Here is a 20804-nt window from a genome sequence, read left to right as displayed (position 1 = left end):
TTTTATATCTTTTGCCACAGGGTATAGTGAGTAAGTTACTCTCATACTAAGGAAAACCAAATGAAATCATTAACCTGCTTTCAGTTTATTAAGCTCAAATTAAAGTGAAATTTAAATTATTTTTAATAATTCCATTGAATTTGAATTCAATTCAAATGGACTACGAAGATGTTTTGTTTCTCCAAAATAAAGGGATAATTTAAAAATCTTGGAATCATTTGATTGGCTTGTGAAGAAATGGCAGTGCAGTAGTTTTAATCTTTTATTTTTATTTTTGAGAGAGAGACAGAGAGTGTGAGCAGGGGAGGGGCAGAGAGAGAGAGAGAGAGAGAGAGGGAGACACAGAATCCGAAGCAGCCTCCAGGCTCTAAGCTGTCAGCACAGAGCCTGACGCGGGGGGCCTCAAACTCATGAATTGTGAGATCATGACCCGAGCCAAAGTCAGATACTTAATCTACTGAGCCACTCAGGCACCCTGGTGGTTTTAGTTTTAAAGTGGTGATTACTTCACTATTGGTGAAGTAATAGTGTAATTCTTGTAAAACTGCCACTGTTAAAAAAAAAAAATGCAACCTAAAACTATGCCATGTCTCTAAGATCATTTTATTGAAGAGATGACAAAGACCAATACTTCTACTTCTTAATTCTGTCCACATAACCTGCCAGATAATGCACCAAGATTTCTCACCCACCCTTTTAAAAAATTTTTATTTAAGAGAGAGAGAGAGAGGGAGAGAAAGAGAGAATCTTAAGCAGGCTCTGAGTGGAGCCTTACACGGGGCTCCATCAAAAGACCCCGGGATCATGACCTGAGCCAAATCAAGAGTTGGACACTCAACTGAGCCACCCATGTACATCTCTTTCCCCCTTTTAAACACTGAATTTGGATGTTCAAATCTGTTTATATGTCTTTCATTGAGCTTTATTTAAAATGGCGTTACTTCATCCCTCTGGCAGCTCTAAGTATGGCTATCGTTAATTCTGGTCATGCATATTAATGAAAGGAAGAGGGCAGCGTTGGCCAATGTGTACTAAATAACTCATTCCATATGTGAGTCTCTCATTTTCAAAGGATTACATGGTCATAAACCACCCTTACAGCTCTCCTGATGCCAATCAAATTGAAGCCATCTTTGATGGTCCAGAAAGCACATCAGAATCTTATGAGAGATGTCACCTGAGTTTTCCAATTGCTATCTGGAGGAATATCTGCAGGTGGGTTGGGAAGGAGACTAGAGAATAGGACAGAGTCCCTCAGAGAATAAGTGAGACTCAGAGAAGAGAGGGAAAAGAAAGAGCAACTGAGAAAATTTCACTGTAATGACAATCGTTACAGTAGCCCCATCCCCCACCCCCTCATCCGGGCTTTCTCTTTCCACAGTTTCAGTCATCGGTGGCGGTCAGGAAGCAGATGAGTTTCCTTCTGAGGAGTCATCAGAAGGTCAGTAGGAGCTTAATGCCTGTCATTCTCCTCACTTCACCTCCTCACGTAGGCTTTGTTATTTCACATCATTACAAGGGTGACTCCAGTACAGTAAGATATTTTGAGAGAGAGGCAAGCTATTTTCACACAGTATGTATGTATTTATTTATAGAGCATGAGCGGGAGAGAGAGGAAGTGGGGGAGAGAGAATCTTTTTTTTTTTAAGTTTATTTATTTTTTGAGAGAGAGAGAGAGCACAAGCAGGGGAGGGGCAGAGACAGAGAGAGAAAGGGAGTCACAGAATCTGAAGCAGGCTCCAGGCTCTGAGCTGTTCGCACAGAGCCTGATGTAGGGCTCGAACCCATAAACTGTGAGATCATGACCTGAGCTGAAGTCGGACACTTCACCGACTGAGCCACCCAGGCGCCCCAAGAGAGAGAATCTTAAGCAGTCTCCACACTCAACATGGAGTCCAACGCCTCAATCCCATGACTCTGGGATCATGACCTCAGCCAAAATCAAGAGTTGGACACTCAACCGACTAAGCCACCGAGGCACTCCCACATAGCTTTAATTACAGTATACTATCATAAGCATTCTATTTTACTATTAGTTATTATTGTTAATCTCTTTCTGTGCCTAATTTATAAATTAAACTGTCATAGGTATGTATTCATAGGAAAAAACCTAGTACATACAGGGTTTGATCCTATCTGCAGTTTCAGGCATCCACTGGGGATCTTAGAACATGTCCCCCACGCATAAGGGGAGACTACTGTACTTAGGTCAAAGATGACATATGACATCCTAGAAGTTCTTGAACTCTGTGCAAATCACTGGGCAAATTGGTACAAGGGTAGGCAGTTTATGATAGTGCTCTTGCTTATCACTTAGCTCAGACCAGTTATTTAATGAAAAAAGTAAAGCAAGCTGTGAGTAGAATAGCATTTAGGAGTGAATGGATGTGGACAAGTGGAGGGGAACACAAACTGAAAACACTCTACCTGTCTTTCTGGCTCTTAATGCTTCAAGTATGTCAGTAGCAGCCATTTCTCCCAGGACATTGTTTCCAAGGTCAATTTCCCTTAAGTGAGCAGAGTATTTGATCAGGCTGGACAAAGAAAATGACAAATCAAAATGGCAGTGTTACTCAAAGAAACTCAATCCACTTATTTTGGAGTATGATCTTTCTTCTTAGGTCCTCAATACTCTCCTTGACCCCACTTCCAAAGATGATGCACTGACCCAATTTGAAAACTGAAGATATCCTGAATTCAGGCTTTTCCAATTTAATCTCTCTAGATTGGATGGCCCCCTTCAGCAAGTTGGTAGGATAAAGACTTAGTTGCCTTCAATATTCCATTCATTTATTTATTCATAAGATGTGGGGGTTGTGCAGGGTTTCCCAGTCTTTTAGATTTTGCACACCGGTAAAATGTCAAAAACTTGGGAGGGAATGGTTTGGCAACTTTTAGTATGTCAAATAAATAGCAATTCTCACCTTGTCAATAAATAAAAGAACAAATATTTTTACATGAAATTAGGAAGGACATAGTCTCAAAATAAAGGATTGCGTTTAAAATTGAGTAAGTTTAGCTTTATGAAAAATGAACACACCATCTGTCTTTTTTTTTTCTAATCTCTTTGAGGATTATTGAAAATTCCTTCATGCCCTAGCACTGGCCTGACAACTGGTCTTTGGGAATATCTGGCATGATGAGTGGACGTGAAATCTGGGTGAAGGCCTGGGTTCCTGGTTAGCTTATACCTCCTGTCAACCGTGTAGTCATGGGCAGGTCATGTGTCCTCTTGGGTCTCACCTTTCTCATCTGTAAAACTGGCCTCCAAATTGGCTGTTCTGCCTATTTCATAAGGTTGTGGTGAAAACAGAACGAAGCAGTTCCTGTGAAAGTATCTTGCAAAATGCAGTATCAATGATGCTATCACACTGAGTGCAGGCTTATTAAATGCATATATGTCTAACATTGCAGAGATTAAAGGAATTTAACTCATGGCCTCTGCTCTGAAAGAAATTATCATCTGAATTCCAATAAAACAATTTTGAATCCTTACCACACACTGAGGATATGAAATTTTAGTTAGGATCAGTAGTGAATATAAGGTCATTCTCTTGCTCCCTGTACACATTTTCTATTGATTCAGCAGCCAGAATTCAAGGGTGGGGCTGAGTGGTTCCACCAGACTCTCCCTCTCAAAGGTCTTGCTCTCCAAAATAGCCTGTCTAATCAGGACTGGCCTGGCTTTGGCTTCCTGAACTGCCTGCCTATATCCAATTCCTTCAGGTAAGATGGGTGAGAACAGTGATGCTTCAGAAGGAAGCAGGAAGAGAATGAAGAATGTTGAAGACAAACTTCACAAGTCGACAATTTTACATCTAACTCTGATTCCAGAGGCCAAGGATTTAATCACTATGCTATTCAGCCTCGCATGAATTACGGTTCTTTATACATCAGATGTGATGAGGGCCACCCACATGCTTACGCACTTGCGCCCAGCACAAATGGGCCTTCCAAGGGTAGGAGTGGAGCTGAAATCTGCCAAGCTTTGCTGGTCAAGTCCTGGGCCCTGGAGCATAGACCTAGAAAGGTTAACCTCCTCCCACTCATTGGCCAGAGGTGGTACGTTTTTTAACTCATCTGCCCAGAGAGGCTCTTTTTCTAATTTGTATAAAGGTACTTGCTGGAGCCCTAGGCACTATATTTAGCACCTTCCATGATCTAATTTAACCCTATAAGAATCTCTTGAGTTAGACACTATTTTTATCCCCATTTTTACAAAAGAGGAAACCGACTTACAGAGAAATTATGATAAAAACATAGATAGGTTAAAAGTAAGAGGACAGAGAGAGGTATATCATATTAACATTAATCCAAAGAAAGCTCAAGTGACTATATTAATATTCATCAAAGTAGATTTCAGAAAAGGGAATATTATCAGAGACAAAAGAAAAATATTACTAGGGACTCCATAATGATAATATGAGCCAATTCTTCAAGTGACTTAATCTTAAATATTTTGCACCCAACAAAAGATCTTAAAAATATATGAAACAAAACTGATTAAGCTGCAAAGAGGTATGAACAAAGTCACAATTCTCCTCTCAACAACTGATAGAACAAGTAAACAGAAAATTTGTAAAGATACAGAAAACTGTAACAATGCTGCCAACCAACTAAACTTCACTGACATTTATTCACATTCCATCCAAAAACAGCAGAATACACATTCTTTTCAAGTAAACATGGAACATTTACCAAGACAGATCATAATCTGGGCCATAAAACAAGTATGTTCTCCAATCACAGCAGAATTTAATAAGAAATCAACCAGAGAAAAATATTTGAAACATTTACAAATATGTGGAAACTAGGCCGACAGGTCAAAGAAATCAAAAGGAAAATTAGAAAATAGTTTGAATTGAATGACAATAAAAATACGTATCAAAATTTGCAGGATACAATTAAAAAGTCCTTGGTATTAATATAACCATTTACATTAGAAAACCAAAAAGTTTAAAATCAGTACCTTAAGGTTCTACTTTAATAAATTAGAAAGAAAAGCACATATTAAAGCCAAGGTAAACAGAATAAAGGAAATAATAAAAATAAGAATATAATGCAATGAAATTGAAAAAAACTAAAACATTAGAGGAAACCAAAAGTGAGTTCTTTGAAAAGGTAAATAAAATAGATAAAATTCTAATCACATTTATTGGGGGGGAAAAGAAAACAAATTATCAATGTCAGGCACAAAAGAGGATACATCACTGCAGATCCTCCAGATAGGAAAAGGATGAGAAGGAAATATTATAAATAACTTTAAGGCAATAAATTTGAAAACTTAGCCAAAATGAACAAATTGCTTGAAAGACATAAACTACCGAAGCTTAACACCTTCCTCCCCAAATAACTAGAATAGCCTTCTATCTACTAAAGAAATTGAATTTGTAGTTAAAATCTTCTCATAAAACTCCAGGTCCAGATGTCTTCACTGGTGAATTTCATCAAATATTTAAAGATAAAATAATGCTGATTCTACACAAATTCTTTCATAAAATAGAAAAGGAGGGAACACTTCCTAACTCATTCTGTAAGGCCAAAATCACCTTGATCCCAAACCAGAGGAAAACATTACAAGAAAGGAAAAGTAGAGACCAATAGTCCTCATGAACACTGATGTGAAAACTCTTACCAAAATGTTAGCAATATACAAAAGGATAAACCATCAGCAATACAGTAAATCTAACAATATATTAAAAGGGTAATAAAATGAAGTTTATCAATATAATTATTATAAAAATAGCAGCAAAGTTATCCAAGTTGGAAATCCCTAACTTTCCTAAATAAAGAAGTAAAGCATATTAGAAAAAGAATCTCTAGGAGCGCCTGGGAGGCTCAGTCAGTTGGGAGTCCAACTTCGGCTCAGGACATGATCTCACATCTCGTGAGTTCGAGCCCTGTGTCGGGCTCTGTGCTGACAGCTTGGAGCCTGGAGCCTGCTTCAGATTCTGTCTCCCTCTCTCTCTGCCCCTCCCCTTTTGTGCTCTCTCTCTCTCTCAAAAATAAATAAACATTAAAAAAAAAAAAAAAAAAAGAGGGGCGCCTGGGTGGCGCAGTCGGTTAAGCGTCCGACTTCAGCCAGGTCACGATCTCGCGGTCCGTGAGTTCGAGCCCCGCGTCAGGCTCTGGGCTGATGGCTCAGAGCCTGGAGCCTGTTTCCAATTCTGTGTCTCCCTCTCTCTGGCCCTCCCCCATTCATGCTATGTCTCTCTCTGTCCCAAAAATAAAAAAATAAAAAACGTTGAAAAAAAAAAAAAAAAAAAAAAAAAAAAAAGAATCTTTTTCTGGTAAAATAATAGCCATCAATCAAGACCTCAAGTTTCCAACCTTGGCATGTTCTGTTGCCCTTGATTACCCTAAGGTGCTATAAGTACTAATATCCTGACATGGTATAACCTGGAGTCTTCTACTGGGCAATCTTTCCTATTGTGCTGCAAATGCTGACTTGTGGCTTGGCCCACTGGGTATTTGGATTCAGGAGAGCTGGAGAGAGAGATGTCCAAGGTTGTCAGCATAAACATGGCAAGAAAATATTCTGTTTTCCAGGAGCTTTAGAGAAATGCTCTTTCTGCCTAAGTAGTTTGGGACAACTTTGTAATCAAAAACAAAAAAGTGCTCACACTTGAGTAGTCTGCCTTTCTTCCTCAGGTCACATAGCTGACTTTAGGGAAAAAAATCTAGAGGTCATAACTCCTGCCTTTCCTCTGTTGCCAACTTCATAAAATGGGGCTTCTAGTGAGGTCTTTGGGACCACTATGTGGGCTCACATACAACTGTCTGCCATTTTTATGATTTCAGGATTTTCCTTAAGATCACAAACCAAGACCAAGGTGGGTCCCTGCTTTCCTCTCAGAGCTAAAAACCCTCACTTAGCACTGTTAATAAACTGCAATTACATTGTTGTCCCTACAATTTAACTAAAGCACCGAGTTTTAGAAGGTGAACAAATAAAACCTCTTAATTTTCTACTCACCATGTTAAAATTTGAGTGAATTCCAACAAGCCATTTTCTCCTTCTTTTCCTTTTCCATCTATGCCATTATCTGCCAAATACAATTTCACTAACCAAGGACCAGCCGAATCTTTAATTTTTTTGATTCCTATAAGAAAATAATAGTATTTTGTTATTTTTAGATAATAGCTCCCCCACTTACCACCAGATAAGTTGATTTTATTTTTAAGATTATACTTATTTGACTTGTGTGAGTAGATTTATTTTGGAATATAGTCAAGGAAATAGATGTAATTTAAGAAATCCTTTAAAAAAGTACTCAGTACATCCTTTATTATTTATAATAGCAAGCCCCAAATTGCTCTGTATGAAAGGAAATCTCACTTAAGATTTAAATTGTTGCCTTTACTTTGGCTAAAGAAGAAAATCAATGTTTCTAGAAATTTCCTAGTAGAAGATAAGCAAGTTGTTCACTGATCCTAGGGAAGTGATAGTCCTTACCCAGGGATTCAGAATCTGCAAAGTTGTCACATTTTTGAACTCTAGGAGGACAAATATGAAGTAGAAAGAACCATCTTGCCTTTGTAGACTTCATGACTGAGGTCAGTGGTCCTGGAATCTAATTTACCCCCATTGGTCCATTCAGCTTTTATGAAGTTCAGTGTCACTCAGTGCTATGGAATGGCATCATGTACACATTTAATTTATACCCATTCAAGTTTAGGAGTTTGGCAAAGAGAAAGACAGGAAGAGGATGGAGAAGAATAAATAGCCATGGACATGCCAGCTAATTCACTCAGTAAGTGTGAGATGGGAAATCTGAATCTCTGGTCCCAAAGCCAGATTGCCTCCAAGTGTTTGAAATTATATGCTTTGTGTACAATATAACCCCCTAAACACCAGCCAACTACTTCATCTGGGGCTTAGCTAACAAACAATGACCTGTTCCAAAGTTGGCAAGAAACTGCACGGGACTTGGAAATAATATACCTCTATACATTTATTGTGTGGGCAGTTTATTTATTTTTTAACATGAAATTTATTGTCAAATTGGTTTCTATACAACACCCAGTGCTCATCCCAACAGGTTCCCTCCTCAATACCCCTCACCCACCTTCCCCTCCCTCCCACCCCCCCATCAACCCTCAGTTATTCGCAGTTTTTAAGAATCTCTTATGGTTTGGCTCTCTCCCTCTATAATTTTTTTTTCCTTCCCCTCCCCCATAGTCTTCTGTTAAGTTTCTCAGGATCCACGTAAGAGTGAAAACATATGGTATCTTTCTCTGTATGACTTCACTTAGCACAACACTCTCCAGTTCCATCCACGCTGCTACAAAAGGCCGTATTTCATTCTTTCTCATTGCCACGTAGTATTCCATTGTGTATATAAACCACAATTTCCTTATCCATTCATCAGTTGATGGACATTTAGGCTCTTTCCATAATTTGGCTATTGTTGAAAGTGCTGCTATAAACACTGGGGTACAGTTTAAAGGATTGTAAAGAATCATTTAGCTATACACTGATTTTGCCTAATACGCTGACTTGAGAACCTAATCCCAAGGGCTAGACAGGACTCTTCTGTACTTGAATTCATTCAACATTCAACACATTTTTTTAAAAGATTATGTTCTTTGTTTAAAATTTTATTTATTTATTTTGAGAGAGATAAAGATAGAGAAAGAGAGCAAGGGGGGAAGGGTAGAGAGAGAGGGGGAGAGAGAGAGAGAGAGAGAGAGAGAGAGAGAGAGAGAGAGAGAGAAAGAGAGAGAGAATATCCCAAGCAGGCTCTGTACTGTCAGCACAGAGCCCGACGTGGGGATCAAACTCAAGGACTGTGAGATCATGACCTGAGCCGAAGTCAGATGCCCATCCCAGGCGCCCCTTCAACAGATATTTTTGAGCTCTACCAGATGTCAGGCACTGTCCTAGGTGCTGGGAATCCAACAGGGAACAGAAGAGACAAACTCCCTGCCGTCTGAAGCTGACATGAAGTGATCGCTATCTAGTGTGTAGGAAGAACAAGGAAGAGAGAAGAGTCAATGATAACCAAGTATAAGTTTTCAATTCATGAAAGAGAATGACTTTTTAGGGCAAGGTGATATAGCTGGACTTTTTGTTATTTTCCTTTTAGGGAAAGGTGATATAGCTGGACTTTTTGTTATTTTCCTTCAAAACACAGTTGGAGGGATGAAAACTAGCCCATCATTTAGTTTCATTGGGGGTAAGCCTAACTTGTCCAAATGTATTTGTTCTTACATCCAGGGCATAGGAATGATGGCAAATGACAGCTGTTATAAATAATTTAACAGTGCTAATATATTAGGACAGTATCTGACACACTGTGGGTGTTTAATAACCATTGAACAAATGAATGAATCAATGAATAATATAGAGTGTAATCATACTGTGGAAACTTTTATCTCACTGTTTATTGTTTTTCCAAGTACAAGGGAGCTAATAATGCCTTGAGACCATTTATGAACACAAATAGGATATGACTTTTCTATTTATAAAATTTCTTCACAAATATAGTGCCTTTGAAAAGTTAAGTTTACTGCTCAGAATAATTAATGATGTGGATACTGATCACATGTGGCACTCGTTTCTTATTGTCCCCTTCTTGCCAGAAAGCAGTGGTGATGAAACATGAGGCCAGTGGAGCTAAGGCCAAAGGCCAAATTCCTGTGCAGTTGCTGAGCACTAGAGCACTACAAGGAAAGAAACAGTTTTTGCGAGTCTACCCCTGCCACCCCACCGACTTAGCCAGCACGGCACAAATGTATGCAATTGGAGAGGAAGGGGGCTTCCGGGTCTGTGACTGGCCTGGTACAGCTTGCATCCCCAGGGGAAAAGCAATCCAAATTCCTCTCCAACTGGTGGAAAGCAAGGTCGCAATGTCATCTCTGCCCATGAAAAATAACCAATTTGGAAAGTGCTGGTCCAAACCATTCTGCAGAATTTAGGGAGTCACAGTGCCCTGTCAGAGGGTAGGAAGGCTGATGTTGCTTAGCACAGGGATTTCCTCCTTTGGGCCTTTATCCAAAATTCAAGCAGAACCAAATACTTTTCTCTGAATAGTAAACAAATTCCTCAGAGTAAAGAAAGGTGAGTACATACTCAGCCCCTGGTAATACTTGATCCACCCCAGCTGTATTCATCCCAACCTATTTTCCCCTAATCTTAACATTTCTTTAAAACAAAAACAAGTTCACAGACAATGACTATTTTATTTATTTATTTTTTTAATTTTTTTTTTAACATTTATTTATTTTTGAGACAGAGAGAGACAGAGCATGAACGGGGGAGGGGCAGAGAGGGAGGGAGACACAGAATCAGAAGCAGGCTCCAGGCTCTGGGCCATCAGCCCAGAGCCTGACGCGGGGCTCGAACTCACGGACCGCAAGATCGTGACCTGAGCTGAAGTTGGACGCTCAACCGACTGAGCTACCCAGGCGCCCCGACAATGACTATTTTAATTTACACTCCTCTGTCTCCGAGAACTTAGTGGTGGCACAGCAATGCCAATTGTGACTAAGAGGCCAGAGGGTGTAGAGAAAGAATCTCTGGGTTTAAAACCTCTCTCTAAGAAACTCTGTGGGACTCCCCAGAAAGCCACTTACCTTCTCTGAACCCAAGTTTCCTTGCTGCTCTAACAGAGATAATACTCATTTCCTAGATGCACTGGGAGGATCGACTGGGAAGCATGGTGAAGTAATGGTTGTAGAGGTACTTAGTACACAACAAATGTTACTGCCTGTCTTCTCAGTTTCATTTCTGGAAACTGTAAGTCAGTGAAACACTGGAATGAGAGCGGCCCTGCTGGAAAACCTCCTTGTGGAAGGTATCTCCCCTTCTGCCACCGCCTCCCTGAGGATCAGATACATACTTCTTATAATTGCACACCTCCTCTGGAAGCCTCTCCACAGATCCGTCTGGACTCACCCAACCTTGTGCTTCATCCCATTTTCTCTGTGGTTAATTGCCAAGATCCCCCAACTGTCCCTGACTGCAGAATCTTTCACCCTCATTGAATTGGCTATCTGGTCCTTTCAGATTTCCCTAAATATACCTGGACCATCTATCACTGCACTCTGCACTTTTGCTCCTCATGTCTGAACTATCGTGATAGCCTCCAAACTGGTCTGTCTCCCTTCACCCGGATGTCCCTTTTTCCAAAACACATGCTGCAATGCTGCCCAAGGTTCTTTTCAAAAATCCAATTCTCATCATGTCACTGCCTTGCTTCAGAGGAATCATGGCTCTAACTTTGCACACAGCAGAAACCCCAACTCAACTGCATTCATGGCTTTTTGGCCACGTGGGTCCTCTGGCCTTTTCAGCTACACCTCCAGCCACTCTCTCAATGACCACTATGCAGTGAACATCACACTTCCCATACACTGAACACTCTGTGCACTTTCACCCCCTGAGCCTTTTCTCATGTGGTTCCCTTTGCCTAGAATGCCCTCTCTTTCCCAGTTGATAAACCTCTTTTCAGTCTTTCTGGAAAGAACTCTATTTCCTATGTGGGCCAGTACTCAAAGGTCAAGTGTAAAACATTTTCATGGAACCAAAAGTTCCCCCAGAGAGGTTCCTCATTTTTTCCCCTCACTCTCTGGTGTCTCCTGGGATCACCAGGACAGCTGCACATTGCATATTCTCTTGGACATCACACATTTTATTTGGCTTAAGAACTACTCAAATGTTCATCTAAAGATGCCAGGTCTGAGCAGGACCTTCTTCTTAATAAGGCTGATTAAAAAAAACAAACAAAACTTGCTCAAAATAGTTTCCTTCCATCAACAAGGAATAGGTGTGATTTCCTATGTAATTACCAGAGATTTATAAACCAGAACACTGACTGCAGGACTTAAGGAGGCAAAGTGTAATTAGTGTTGGGTGATTCATACCTTGGACCTTGGAACATGTCCACAAAGGTTTCCATTGTTTGACTATCACTCCAGGATAAAATCCCAAGTAAAATAATTTCAGGATATTAATCAGTAACTTCTGGATCTGGAACCAATAAAACTGTTTTGAAGAAAGTATTCCTATGGACCACGGCTATGTTATAAACAATGCCTTCTTTGGGGAAGTGAATTTGGCACTTGGGTGGCATTGGTACTGTAGCAAAGGTCTGATCAATCTCAAGCTTGTAGACTGACCATTTTATGGTTGGATTTTTCTCCCAGTACATGTCTAAGTCATGTACTGGCCCTCCTAGTCCTAAATCCTTGACAATTAAGACACCTAGAAACTACAGTGTGGAGTTTGGGCTAGGAAACAGAGCAGGCCCAGGTGACAGGGCACGCCTGAGTCCTTGCTGAGTCTTTTAGCAACTTTTGGGGCCTTGAGGTGACATGGCAGGACCTGCTGAATGGGGCTCAGGGACGCTATCTTATCTGCAGAAGACTATTCCTGATGACCATTCAGTGACCTCCCATCTTTTGCCATATTCTGGCTCTTTATGGACCTGACAGGCTTGTGATTAGGCATAGGCCAGAACAGATATCACTCACTTGAGTGTTAATCACCCTTCAGACCCAGGGTTCCCAATTCCCACAGACCCCTGGTACAGAGCCAGGGGGCTCAGACATAGGCCAGACTGGGTCTGGAAGAGACAGAGAAGCTGGAGCAGAAACAAGCCTGGGCCCTGTTTGTTCTGTGGTCTCCGAGGCAGAGAAGAGGCATCTAGGAGTCTCACTCTGCCTCCTGATTTTCTTCACTGAGCAAAATAAATCAAGAGTAGGTGATCTGATTTTCTTTTAATTCTAAAGCAGTGGATCTCAAAGTGGGCTAACAGCATCAGCAACACTTGGGAACTTGATAGAAATGTAAGCTCTCCAGCCTTACCTCTGCCTACAGATTCGGTGCTTTGTGGGGCAGGGCCCCACAATCTGTGTTTTAATGAGCCTACTGGGGGCCTCTGATGCTGCTTGAGCTTGAGAACCACTGATCTAATGAATCTTCATATTCAGTGCTGCTTTGAGGCAGGACTGGCTTAGATGAACAGATGTCTAAATTCTGCAGGCACAGAAATGGAATACTTTTCCTCTTCTATCAACCTACAACTGGCTGCTAAATGTAAAATCGTCAGGTTCTTGTAATTACACGTTTCAGGGGGAATAATAAAGGGTGTCAGGCTTCTGAATGGAGGTTTTGATTCATACAGTATTGTGAGTTCAACTTTCCAAGCAACAGGCCAAAGCCTCCTGTCCACAAAGGGGCAAGTATACAAATAGTTTGGCTGTTTCCAATTGGGACCAAATGGAAACCATCTGGACTCCACCCTTGAGAGGTTAATATAAATCAGCTCCATCTGACCCTTTATTTTGATGCAGGTAGAACTCTTCTACCAAAGACAAAACTCACCCCCAACCAAATACCTTATGACTGAAAGTAATTATCCAATGTGGGAAGCTATTTTTTCACTTGCTTTGTGAACTCTGGAAAACGGTCTGCTCTGACAAGAAGCGATAAAATAAATATGTATTAAACACAGGATTTTTTTTCTATTCATTTGAGGCACAGAATCCCTTGAGAGCCAAAAGACTTTAATGGCTCCCACTGTCTACTGGATCAAGTCCCAACTCTGGGCCTGACATGCAAAGTCTTCCTTAATGTGACCTAGCGTTTTTGACAGGTCCACCCACCCACATCCTCTTGTTCCAGCTAAACTTGTAGGCTTGCGGGCTTGCACCGTTAAGCCTCTCTCCTCTCTCAAATCCTTCTTCCTGTAAGTCCTTTCTTTCCACATGTCAACTTCTAACTCCTCCTCAGTTTCACCCCTGGGGAACAATGCCCTTCTCTGAACCCAGTGTCCATCCCTGGGTTCTCTAGGTTCACTGGGTTCTCTAAACCCAGTGTCCATGTTTGGCCCCTGGAAGATGCTGCCTTGTGTGGCTATTTGTTTTCCTAGATGTGTATCCTGTTTATAAACTACATTCTGAGCCCCCCCTGTTATGAACTGAATTGTGTTCCCTTCCCAAATTCCTATGTTGAAGTCCTAAGTCTCAGCTCCTCAGAATGTGATCTTTTTTGGATGTAAGGTCGTGGCAGATGTAATTAGTTAAGATGAGGTCAGACTGGAGTAGAGTTGGCCCCTAATCCAGTATGACTGATGTCCTTATAAAAAGGAAATCTTGGACACAGATGCACACAGGGAGAATGTGTGGGGAACATGAAGGCCAAGGTCGGGGTGATGCTTCTATAAGCCAAGGAACACTAGATTGCCAACAAACCACCAGTAGCTAGGAGGCAGGCATGGAACAGATTCCCCCTCAGAACCTCTAGAAGGAACCAGCCCTGCCGACATCTTGATCTTAACTTCCAGGCTCCAGAACTGTGAGACAATACATTTCTGTTGTTTAAGGTCAAAAGAGGCAAGCCTGATATTTTTGTGCCAGGTTTTAGCAGCTGAAAGGTATTATTGTGACATGGGCCTCAACAAAGCTATTATTTAAAAGCTAGAGGATGAACAGTTGTATTGCTCTCTTTTTGACCTTTCTCTCAAACTATCTACCTTCTTGAGGGTTACACATTTCCAGGGCCTACATTAGGGTGGGAGGTTGGGGGGCTTGGGTCAGGGGGGTGGCACACAGGAGGTGTCATTCACGAAGGCCTTACAATCAGACTCTGCTGTCATTGCCTATTGAGGTTATGCATGCATTCTCTGTGTTTTTATATGTATTAGAAGAGTTAGCTTGTTAAACATAAAGACTAAGTATTATGAAATTTTTTAACCTTCTTTGCTTAAAAACAAATTTTTTTTAAATCAGGAAGTCCCAACAAATGGAAGTGGTCAGAACCTCTCTCCAGCCTTGAGAAGTCTTGAAGTTCCCATACAGATTTTGACCTTTGGGTCTTGGTGCAATGTCAAGTTAACTGCACAGCGTGATACACAGATTCAGTCTTTGTCCTCATTACCACTTTCTGCTAGGTCTATATGGAGAGTTAGAACTAGTGACCCAGCAGTCCTCTGCCTTCAGATGTCATCTGGCCCAGTGTAAGGACTGTCCTCTGTAGGGCCACCTGCCTTGGAGACCAATGATCATCCTCATCCCAAAAGGAATGCCCAAAAATCAACTCCTCCGAAAGGATTTTTGACTGAAAATATCCCCAAATGGTAAATAAATGTCTAAAACAAGTGATAACCTAGAATGGCTCTTGTTATTATTCTTTTTTTTTTTTTCTTTTAGTAGGTTTTCCAAAATCTACTAGCACTACCCAGTGGAAAGACTGTATTTATACCAGATGACAGAGACAGGTCTGATAAATTTTCTCACTTTTCACTTTCATTTGGCTTTTTAGATCCTAAGAATTTGTATTTACCTACTTAAGAGAGATTTCGCAGAGGAGACACAAGGATAATTTAAAAAATAGGAAAAAGACCACAAAAACAGATTAAAATTGAGAAAGAAAAAGGCACAGGGCAACGAGTTACATCACAAAGGCCTGTCACCTTCCGCACACTAGTTGTATGAAAAATATATATATATAGTGGACTAACACAAAACAACATGAGTTTAGGTTAGCCTCCACAAAGAGTTTCCCACAGACTGTGCTCATGACACCTCTAGTGATCATCTTGTGCTTATCTTTACTTTTTTTAATGTCTATTTATTTTTGAGAGAGAGAGTATGTGTGAGCAGGGGAGGGGCAGAGAGAGGTGGAGAGAAGATCTGAACCAGATTATGTGCTGACAGCAGAGAGCCCTATGTGGGATTTGAACCCACCAAGAGACCATGACCTGAGCCAAAGTTGGATGCTTAACCAATTGAGCCACCAAGGTGCCCCTTGTGCTGTGTCTTTATAACCTCAAAATGCTAAAGCTGGAGTGGAATTTAGGAAGCTGTGAGCGCAAATTCTTTGGTTTGCAGAATAGGATGCTGAGATACAGGCACCAGGGCAAGCGCTAGGCATAGAACCCATGTTCCCTAATGCTGAGCTTTGCACCTTTAATGCTTGGAGAGCTTCTCACTTTGTTCAGTCCTGCTCTGAGGTTATGGAGTTGGTGATTTCTTAAAATTCCCTCTAAATGACTCCGTTTCTGATGCTAAGCAATGAGGGTAGAAGAGAAGTCTCCAAGCTGAATCAACCAGGTCCCGCTAGCTGTTTACTGCAGAGATACTGCCAAACGAGCCCACACCCCCTAATGGATGCTGGCTTGCTGAATGTGCCGAAGAAATCTCTCTGGTGGACAAGGCTAAGCTGTTCTGTGTTTGGTTTCCGTGACACCATAAGACACGGAGTCTTCTTTCTCTCCAAGTGAGTTTTTCCGTTTGGGGTAATTACTGTAGTAGCAGGACTGCACAGCCCGGGAAAGGAGGAAGCGATTTACAGATGAAGGAAGAGGGAAGGAGAGTTGAAGTGAGAACCAAGTACCTTTTTTTCTCCTCTCCTTCCCTGAAGCAGTTTTCCTTGTTTCAGCACCAGATGGCTTTGTAATCCGGTTCGAAGTTGAACTTGCCCTCTGTGTGGCTGCATGGAAAAGAAAAGGATGGGGAAAAAAGCCTGTTCAGAATTGTATGAATGGGGCTTTACACACTTTGCTATTATTTCCTTCATTTTATGTACACTTTGAGCAGAGATATTCTCGTGAGAGGATTATCTGGCCTATTGTCAAATCCCACTCATTTCAGTTCAGTTCTTTCTTTCTCATGTTTCTTTCCTCAAAGGCTTGAGGAGAGCATGCAACCAAGTAGGGCCCCAAGTATCATCCTAAAAGGCCTCTTGTACATTCTCCACGTTCCACAGCTGCCCTCTATAAAAGTGGCTCCAAACATCTGAGATTAGTAAGAATGTAGCAGAGAGGAGCACATTTTTGGCGTATTTTTAAAAATATTAGTATATTATCACTCTAGAGTCATTCTAGTCCCTTCCTTTCCTTTCTCTTGCACCCCACATCCCAAGCATCAGGAAATGGGAGAGATGTGGAACATGATCTCCTCTGCCACTGCCCTGGTCTCACTTGGGTAGACCCCTCTCACTTCCCACCCTCACTGCTCCCTGGATGAGGACAGCTTTCCAACAGGCCTCCCCACCCCCCCCTCCAGCCCCACCCGGTCCATTTGCTATACAGATTGAGAGGTCTTTCTCAAACCTAAGTCCTAAGTAAGTCCTAACTCCTCTGCTCCCTTGTCACTAACAAGGCCCGTGATCCCTTGTCCCTGTCATCACCTAGGTACCCTTCTGCTCCCTGTGCACAGGCCTCTTGGAGACTTGGCGCAGGCTGTTCCCTCTGCCTGGCATGCTCTCCCCACTGGCAGGATCACGCCCTCACCTCCTGGTCACAAATGCTGTCTTTTCAAGGAGGACTACATTCAACCATCTATTTAAAATCACACCCCAACCATCGTCCTTCCCCAGACTCCCAAACTTGCTAATCTTGCTCGACACTTTTTTAAAGTTTACTTATTTTTTAATTTTTAAGTAATCTCTACACTCAACATGGGGCATGAATTCATGACCCTGAGATTAACAGTCACATGCTCTTCGAACTGAACAGCCAGGCTCCCTTTGACATTTTCTTTTTTCCATAGCAATGACCACCTTCTAACAAACTAGAGCATGTGTATATTTATTATGCCTTTTAAAGACTATCTGACTTCCCCACCCCATACATACACAGCGCATGTGCACACCCATACACACACGCACACGCACATGCACACTGCATTCCCAGCCCCCTCCTCGGGGGCAAGGACCTTTGTTTTCTACCCTATGTATCCCAAGCACCAGGAAGAGTACTTGGTGTATGTTAGGAGAGACAGAAATGCACACATGCGAACACACACATGATGAAGGAAGCAACATCATTATTAAGATTGCATTTTACACATTATAACAATTAAGAAGAACTTGTCATTGGCTCATGAGGTGTTCCTGCCTCTCTGTCAGCGATGGAGAGCCATTGTGCCTGACCCTGGTGGGCAGAAGCAGTGACTGGGAGGCCTGGAAGCAGCTCACAGAACAAGAGAGAAAACCAAGCATTTGGGCCTTAAAACACAGTGGCCTCAAAGCATTTTTACTCCCCTTACATCCCACAGGAATATTGAAAGGCGATGTACTATCTTTACAGTTTTAGGTTGGTTGTCTAAACGCACTCATCATAAGTTTTAAAATATCAAGGCATGAGATTTCTAGGATATAGCAAATACTGGCCTTTAAAAATAAAATCTGTTACACCACTCTCTTAAGTGTATCCAGTGGAATCTAAATTCCCAGCAATTTGGTATCTATCATCATCCATTAAGAAATCCCAAACAACCCAAAATGTGAGCAGATTCTTCTTCAGTGGTTGAAAATTTTACATCATTCCCTTTTACTCTTGTGTTAAAAAATATTTTTTTTAATGTTTTTATTCATTTTTGAGAGAGAGAACATGAGCAGGGGAGGGTCAGAGAGAGAAGAGGACAGAAGATCTGAAGCAGGCTTTGTGCTGACAGCAGTGAGCCCGATGCAGGGCTCTAACTCACAAACCACAAGATCAGGCAGGACGTGAGCTGAAGATGGATGCTCAACTGACTGAGCCATACAGGTGCTCCTCTTATGTTTTCACTCGTATTTTCATTCTACTTACTCTGCTGAATTTTGTATTTGCAAGTCTTTTTGATTTCATCCTGTTATACTTCTCGGTAATAAAAATACTACATTTACGGGTATTTAAAATTTTTAAATATCTTGGGATTATAAAACTCTAAGGTATTAAAAATGTATTCTGCAGTTATTAATCAATTTTAGAAGTATAAAACTGATTAGTATAATATATACATTTTATACATTTTGATAAATCCTAATACAGAAATAAAATTTTATTGAATGCCTCTCTTATGAGATGGATGCTGTTTTACTTGCTTTTATAATTAATTCATGTATTCATTAAAGAATATTACTGCTAACATGAGGCAGACTTCAGCATCAGTGCTATTTCTATTTTTCACTGTTATAGTTCTGATACTGAGAAATCTTGTTCACATAGATGGGGATAAAATAGGGTTGCCAGATTTAACCCCTTTTGTCCCCCAAACATATAGGATACTCAGTTGAATTGTTATTTTTTTATAATCTTTTTCATGTTTATTTATTTATTTTGAGAGAGCAAGACAGAGACAAAGCACTAGCAGGGGAGGGACAAAGAGAGAGAGAGGGAGAGAGAATATCAAGCAGGCTCCATGCAATCAGCACAGAACCCAACACAGGGCTCGATCTCACAAACTGCAAGATCATGATCTGAGCTGAAATCAAGAGCTGGATGCTTAACCAACTGAGCCACCCAGGCACCCCCGCGCCCCCCCCACACACACAATTGAATTTTAAATTTCAGGTAAACAATGAATAATTATTCTAGTTAAGTATATCCCAAACATTGCATGGGATATACTTACTAAAAATTACATGTTTTCCATCTAAAATTCAAATTTAATTGGGTAATCCTACAAGGAGTTTTATCACAGCAGTATTATTCAGTTCTTTGAACCCCTGTATGATAGGCTAAATATCACACAGCGGTTGATCAAAATAAAAAATATTTGTGATGATCTGTCAATTGATAGCTTGATTAAATCCTCCTTCAATTTTGTTAAAACCAAAAATCGGAAGCCACGTGGTATCTAAAAACTGGCATGTCACTGACTACAGTCATTCACTTTCTCAACACTTCCACTAATATTTTGAATTGTCTCTGCTTTTGGTACATACCCTAGGGAAAATAATGTCTGCTAAGATACTGGATGTGAGAGAAGCATGCCTTTCTCTCGCAAAGTAGAAAGATTGTGACAAAGTATATTAACCACAAGTACTGGATCCTTATGAAAGTTCAGAATCTGGACATTTCTTTCAAACAATCCACACCTCCCAAACACACCTACTGCGGTTTTCATGTACCCTCTCTCTGTCTTAGTGCATTTGGTATACTATAACAAAATACTGTGGACTGGGTGACTTATAAACAACAAACATTTATTCCTCATACCTCCAGAGGCTGGGAAGTCCAAGATCCAGGCACTGACAGATTTGGTGTCTTGTGAGAGCCGGCTTCCTGGTTCATAGATGGCTGTCTTCTCGTTGTAACTTCACAGGGCAGAAGAGGCGAGGGAGCTCTCTGCACTCTTTTTTTTTTTTTTTTTTTTTTTTGTAATTTTTAATTTTTATTCTTTTTTTTTTTTATTTTTTAGAGAGAGAGAAAGCACAAGTTGGGGAGAAGGGCAGAGGGAGGGAAAGAGAGAGAGAATCTTAAGCAGGCTCCACGCTCAGCACAAAGCCTGATGTGGAGTTTGATCCCAAGACCCTGGGATAATGACCTGAGCTTAAATCAAGAGTCGGATGCTCAACCGACTGAGCCACCCAGACGCCCGTGGGCTCTCTTTATAAGGGCGCTAATCCCATTCATGAGGGTTTCAACCTCATGGTCTAATCACCTTCTAAAGGCCCCACCTCCTAAACCATCACCTCAAGGATTAGGACTTCAACATATGAATGTGGGGGGCACATAACATCAGTCTCTAGCACCCTTGTTTCCAGACAAGAGCTGTAAAGGACAGGGACCAGGGCAGTCCCAGGGGTCTGGCAGGATGTGCTAACACACAGATTGTTGTGGGGGGTGGTGTGCCAGGTTCCTCTGCTCAAGACTCAGGTTTTTGGTGTGGCAGGGCTTGGTTTCAATACCCATCTGTGGCCAGGAGAGGGCTGGTAATATTCTTTAATTTTTTTTTTTTTTTTTTTTTTTTGCCTCCTATGCCTCTTTTTTCATTTATGACTATCCTGCTGGCAAAGAAGTGAAATCAAGATGGGAAAACCAAATTTGTCTGAGCAAAGGTCTAACGATCCAGCTTTCAAATAGAAGGTA

At 41.1% G+C, this 20804-nt stretch overlaps 1 protein-coding gene and 1 long non-coding RNA gene across 7 annotated transcripts in view; one reads left to right on the top strand and one right to left on the bottom strand.

Annotated features, from left to right (window-relative positions):
- The window catches only part of LOC131511936 (uncharacterized), a 51400-nt gene that overhangs the window by 10418 nt on the left and 20178 nt on the right, over positions 1–20804 (bottom strand). For all 6 annotated transcript variants that reach the window (XR_009261826.1, XM_058730074.1, XM_058730072.1 and 3 more), the window contains 3 exons: positions 16343–16438; positions 6977–7103; positions 2428–2534 (listed from right to left, as the gene is read on the bottom strand). Coding sequence is in view for 5 of the 6 variants with exons in the window: in XM_058730074.1 (XP_058586057.1) it covers positions 2428–2534; positions 6977–7103; positions 16343–16438 (330 nt within the window). In the remaining variant the exon portion in view is untranslated. The remainder of the gene's footprint in view (positions 1–2427; positions 2535–6976; positions 7104–16342; positions 16439–20804) is intronic.
- Positions 14219–15111, top strand: LOC131511939 (uncharacterized). The gene is made up of 2 exons (XR_009261830.1): positions 14219–14302; positions 14737–15111. It is a non-coding gene; the product is annotated as an uncharacterized LOC131511939 (long non-coding RNA).

This window comes from Neofelis nebulosa, chromosome 5 (genome assembly GCF_028018385.1).
Source record: "Neofelis nebulosa isolate mNeoNeb1 chromosome 5, mNeoNeb1.pri, whole genome shotgun sequence".
Classification (NCBI taxonomy): Eukaryota; Metazoa; Chordata; class Mammalia; order Carnivora; family Felidae; genus Neofelis; species Neofelis nebulosa.
Note: the sequence above shows the minus strand (reverse complement) of the source record. Positions and strands in the feature narration are given on the sequence as shown.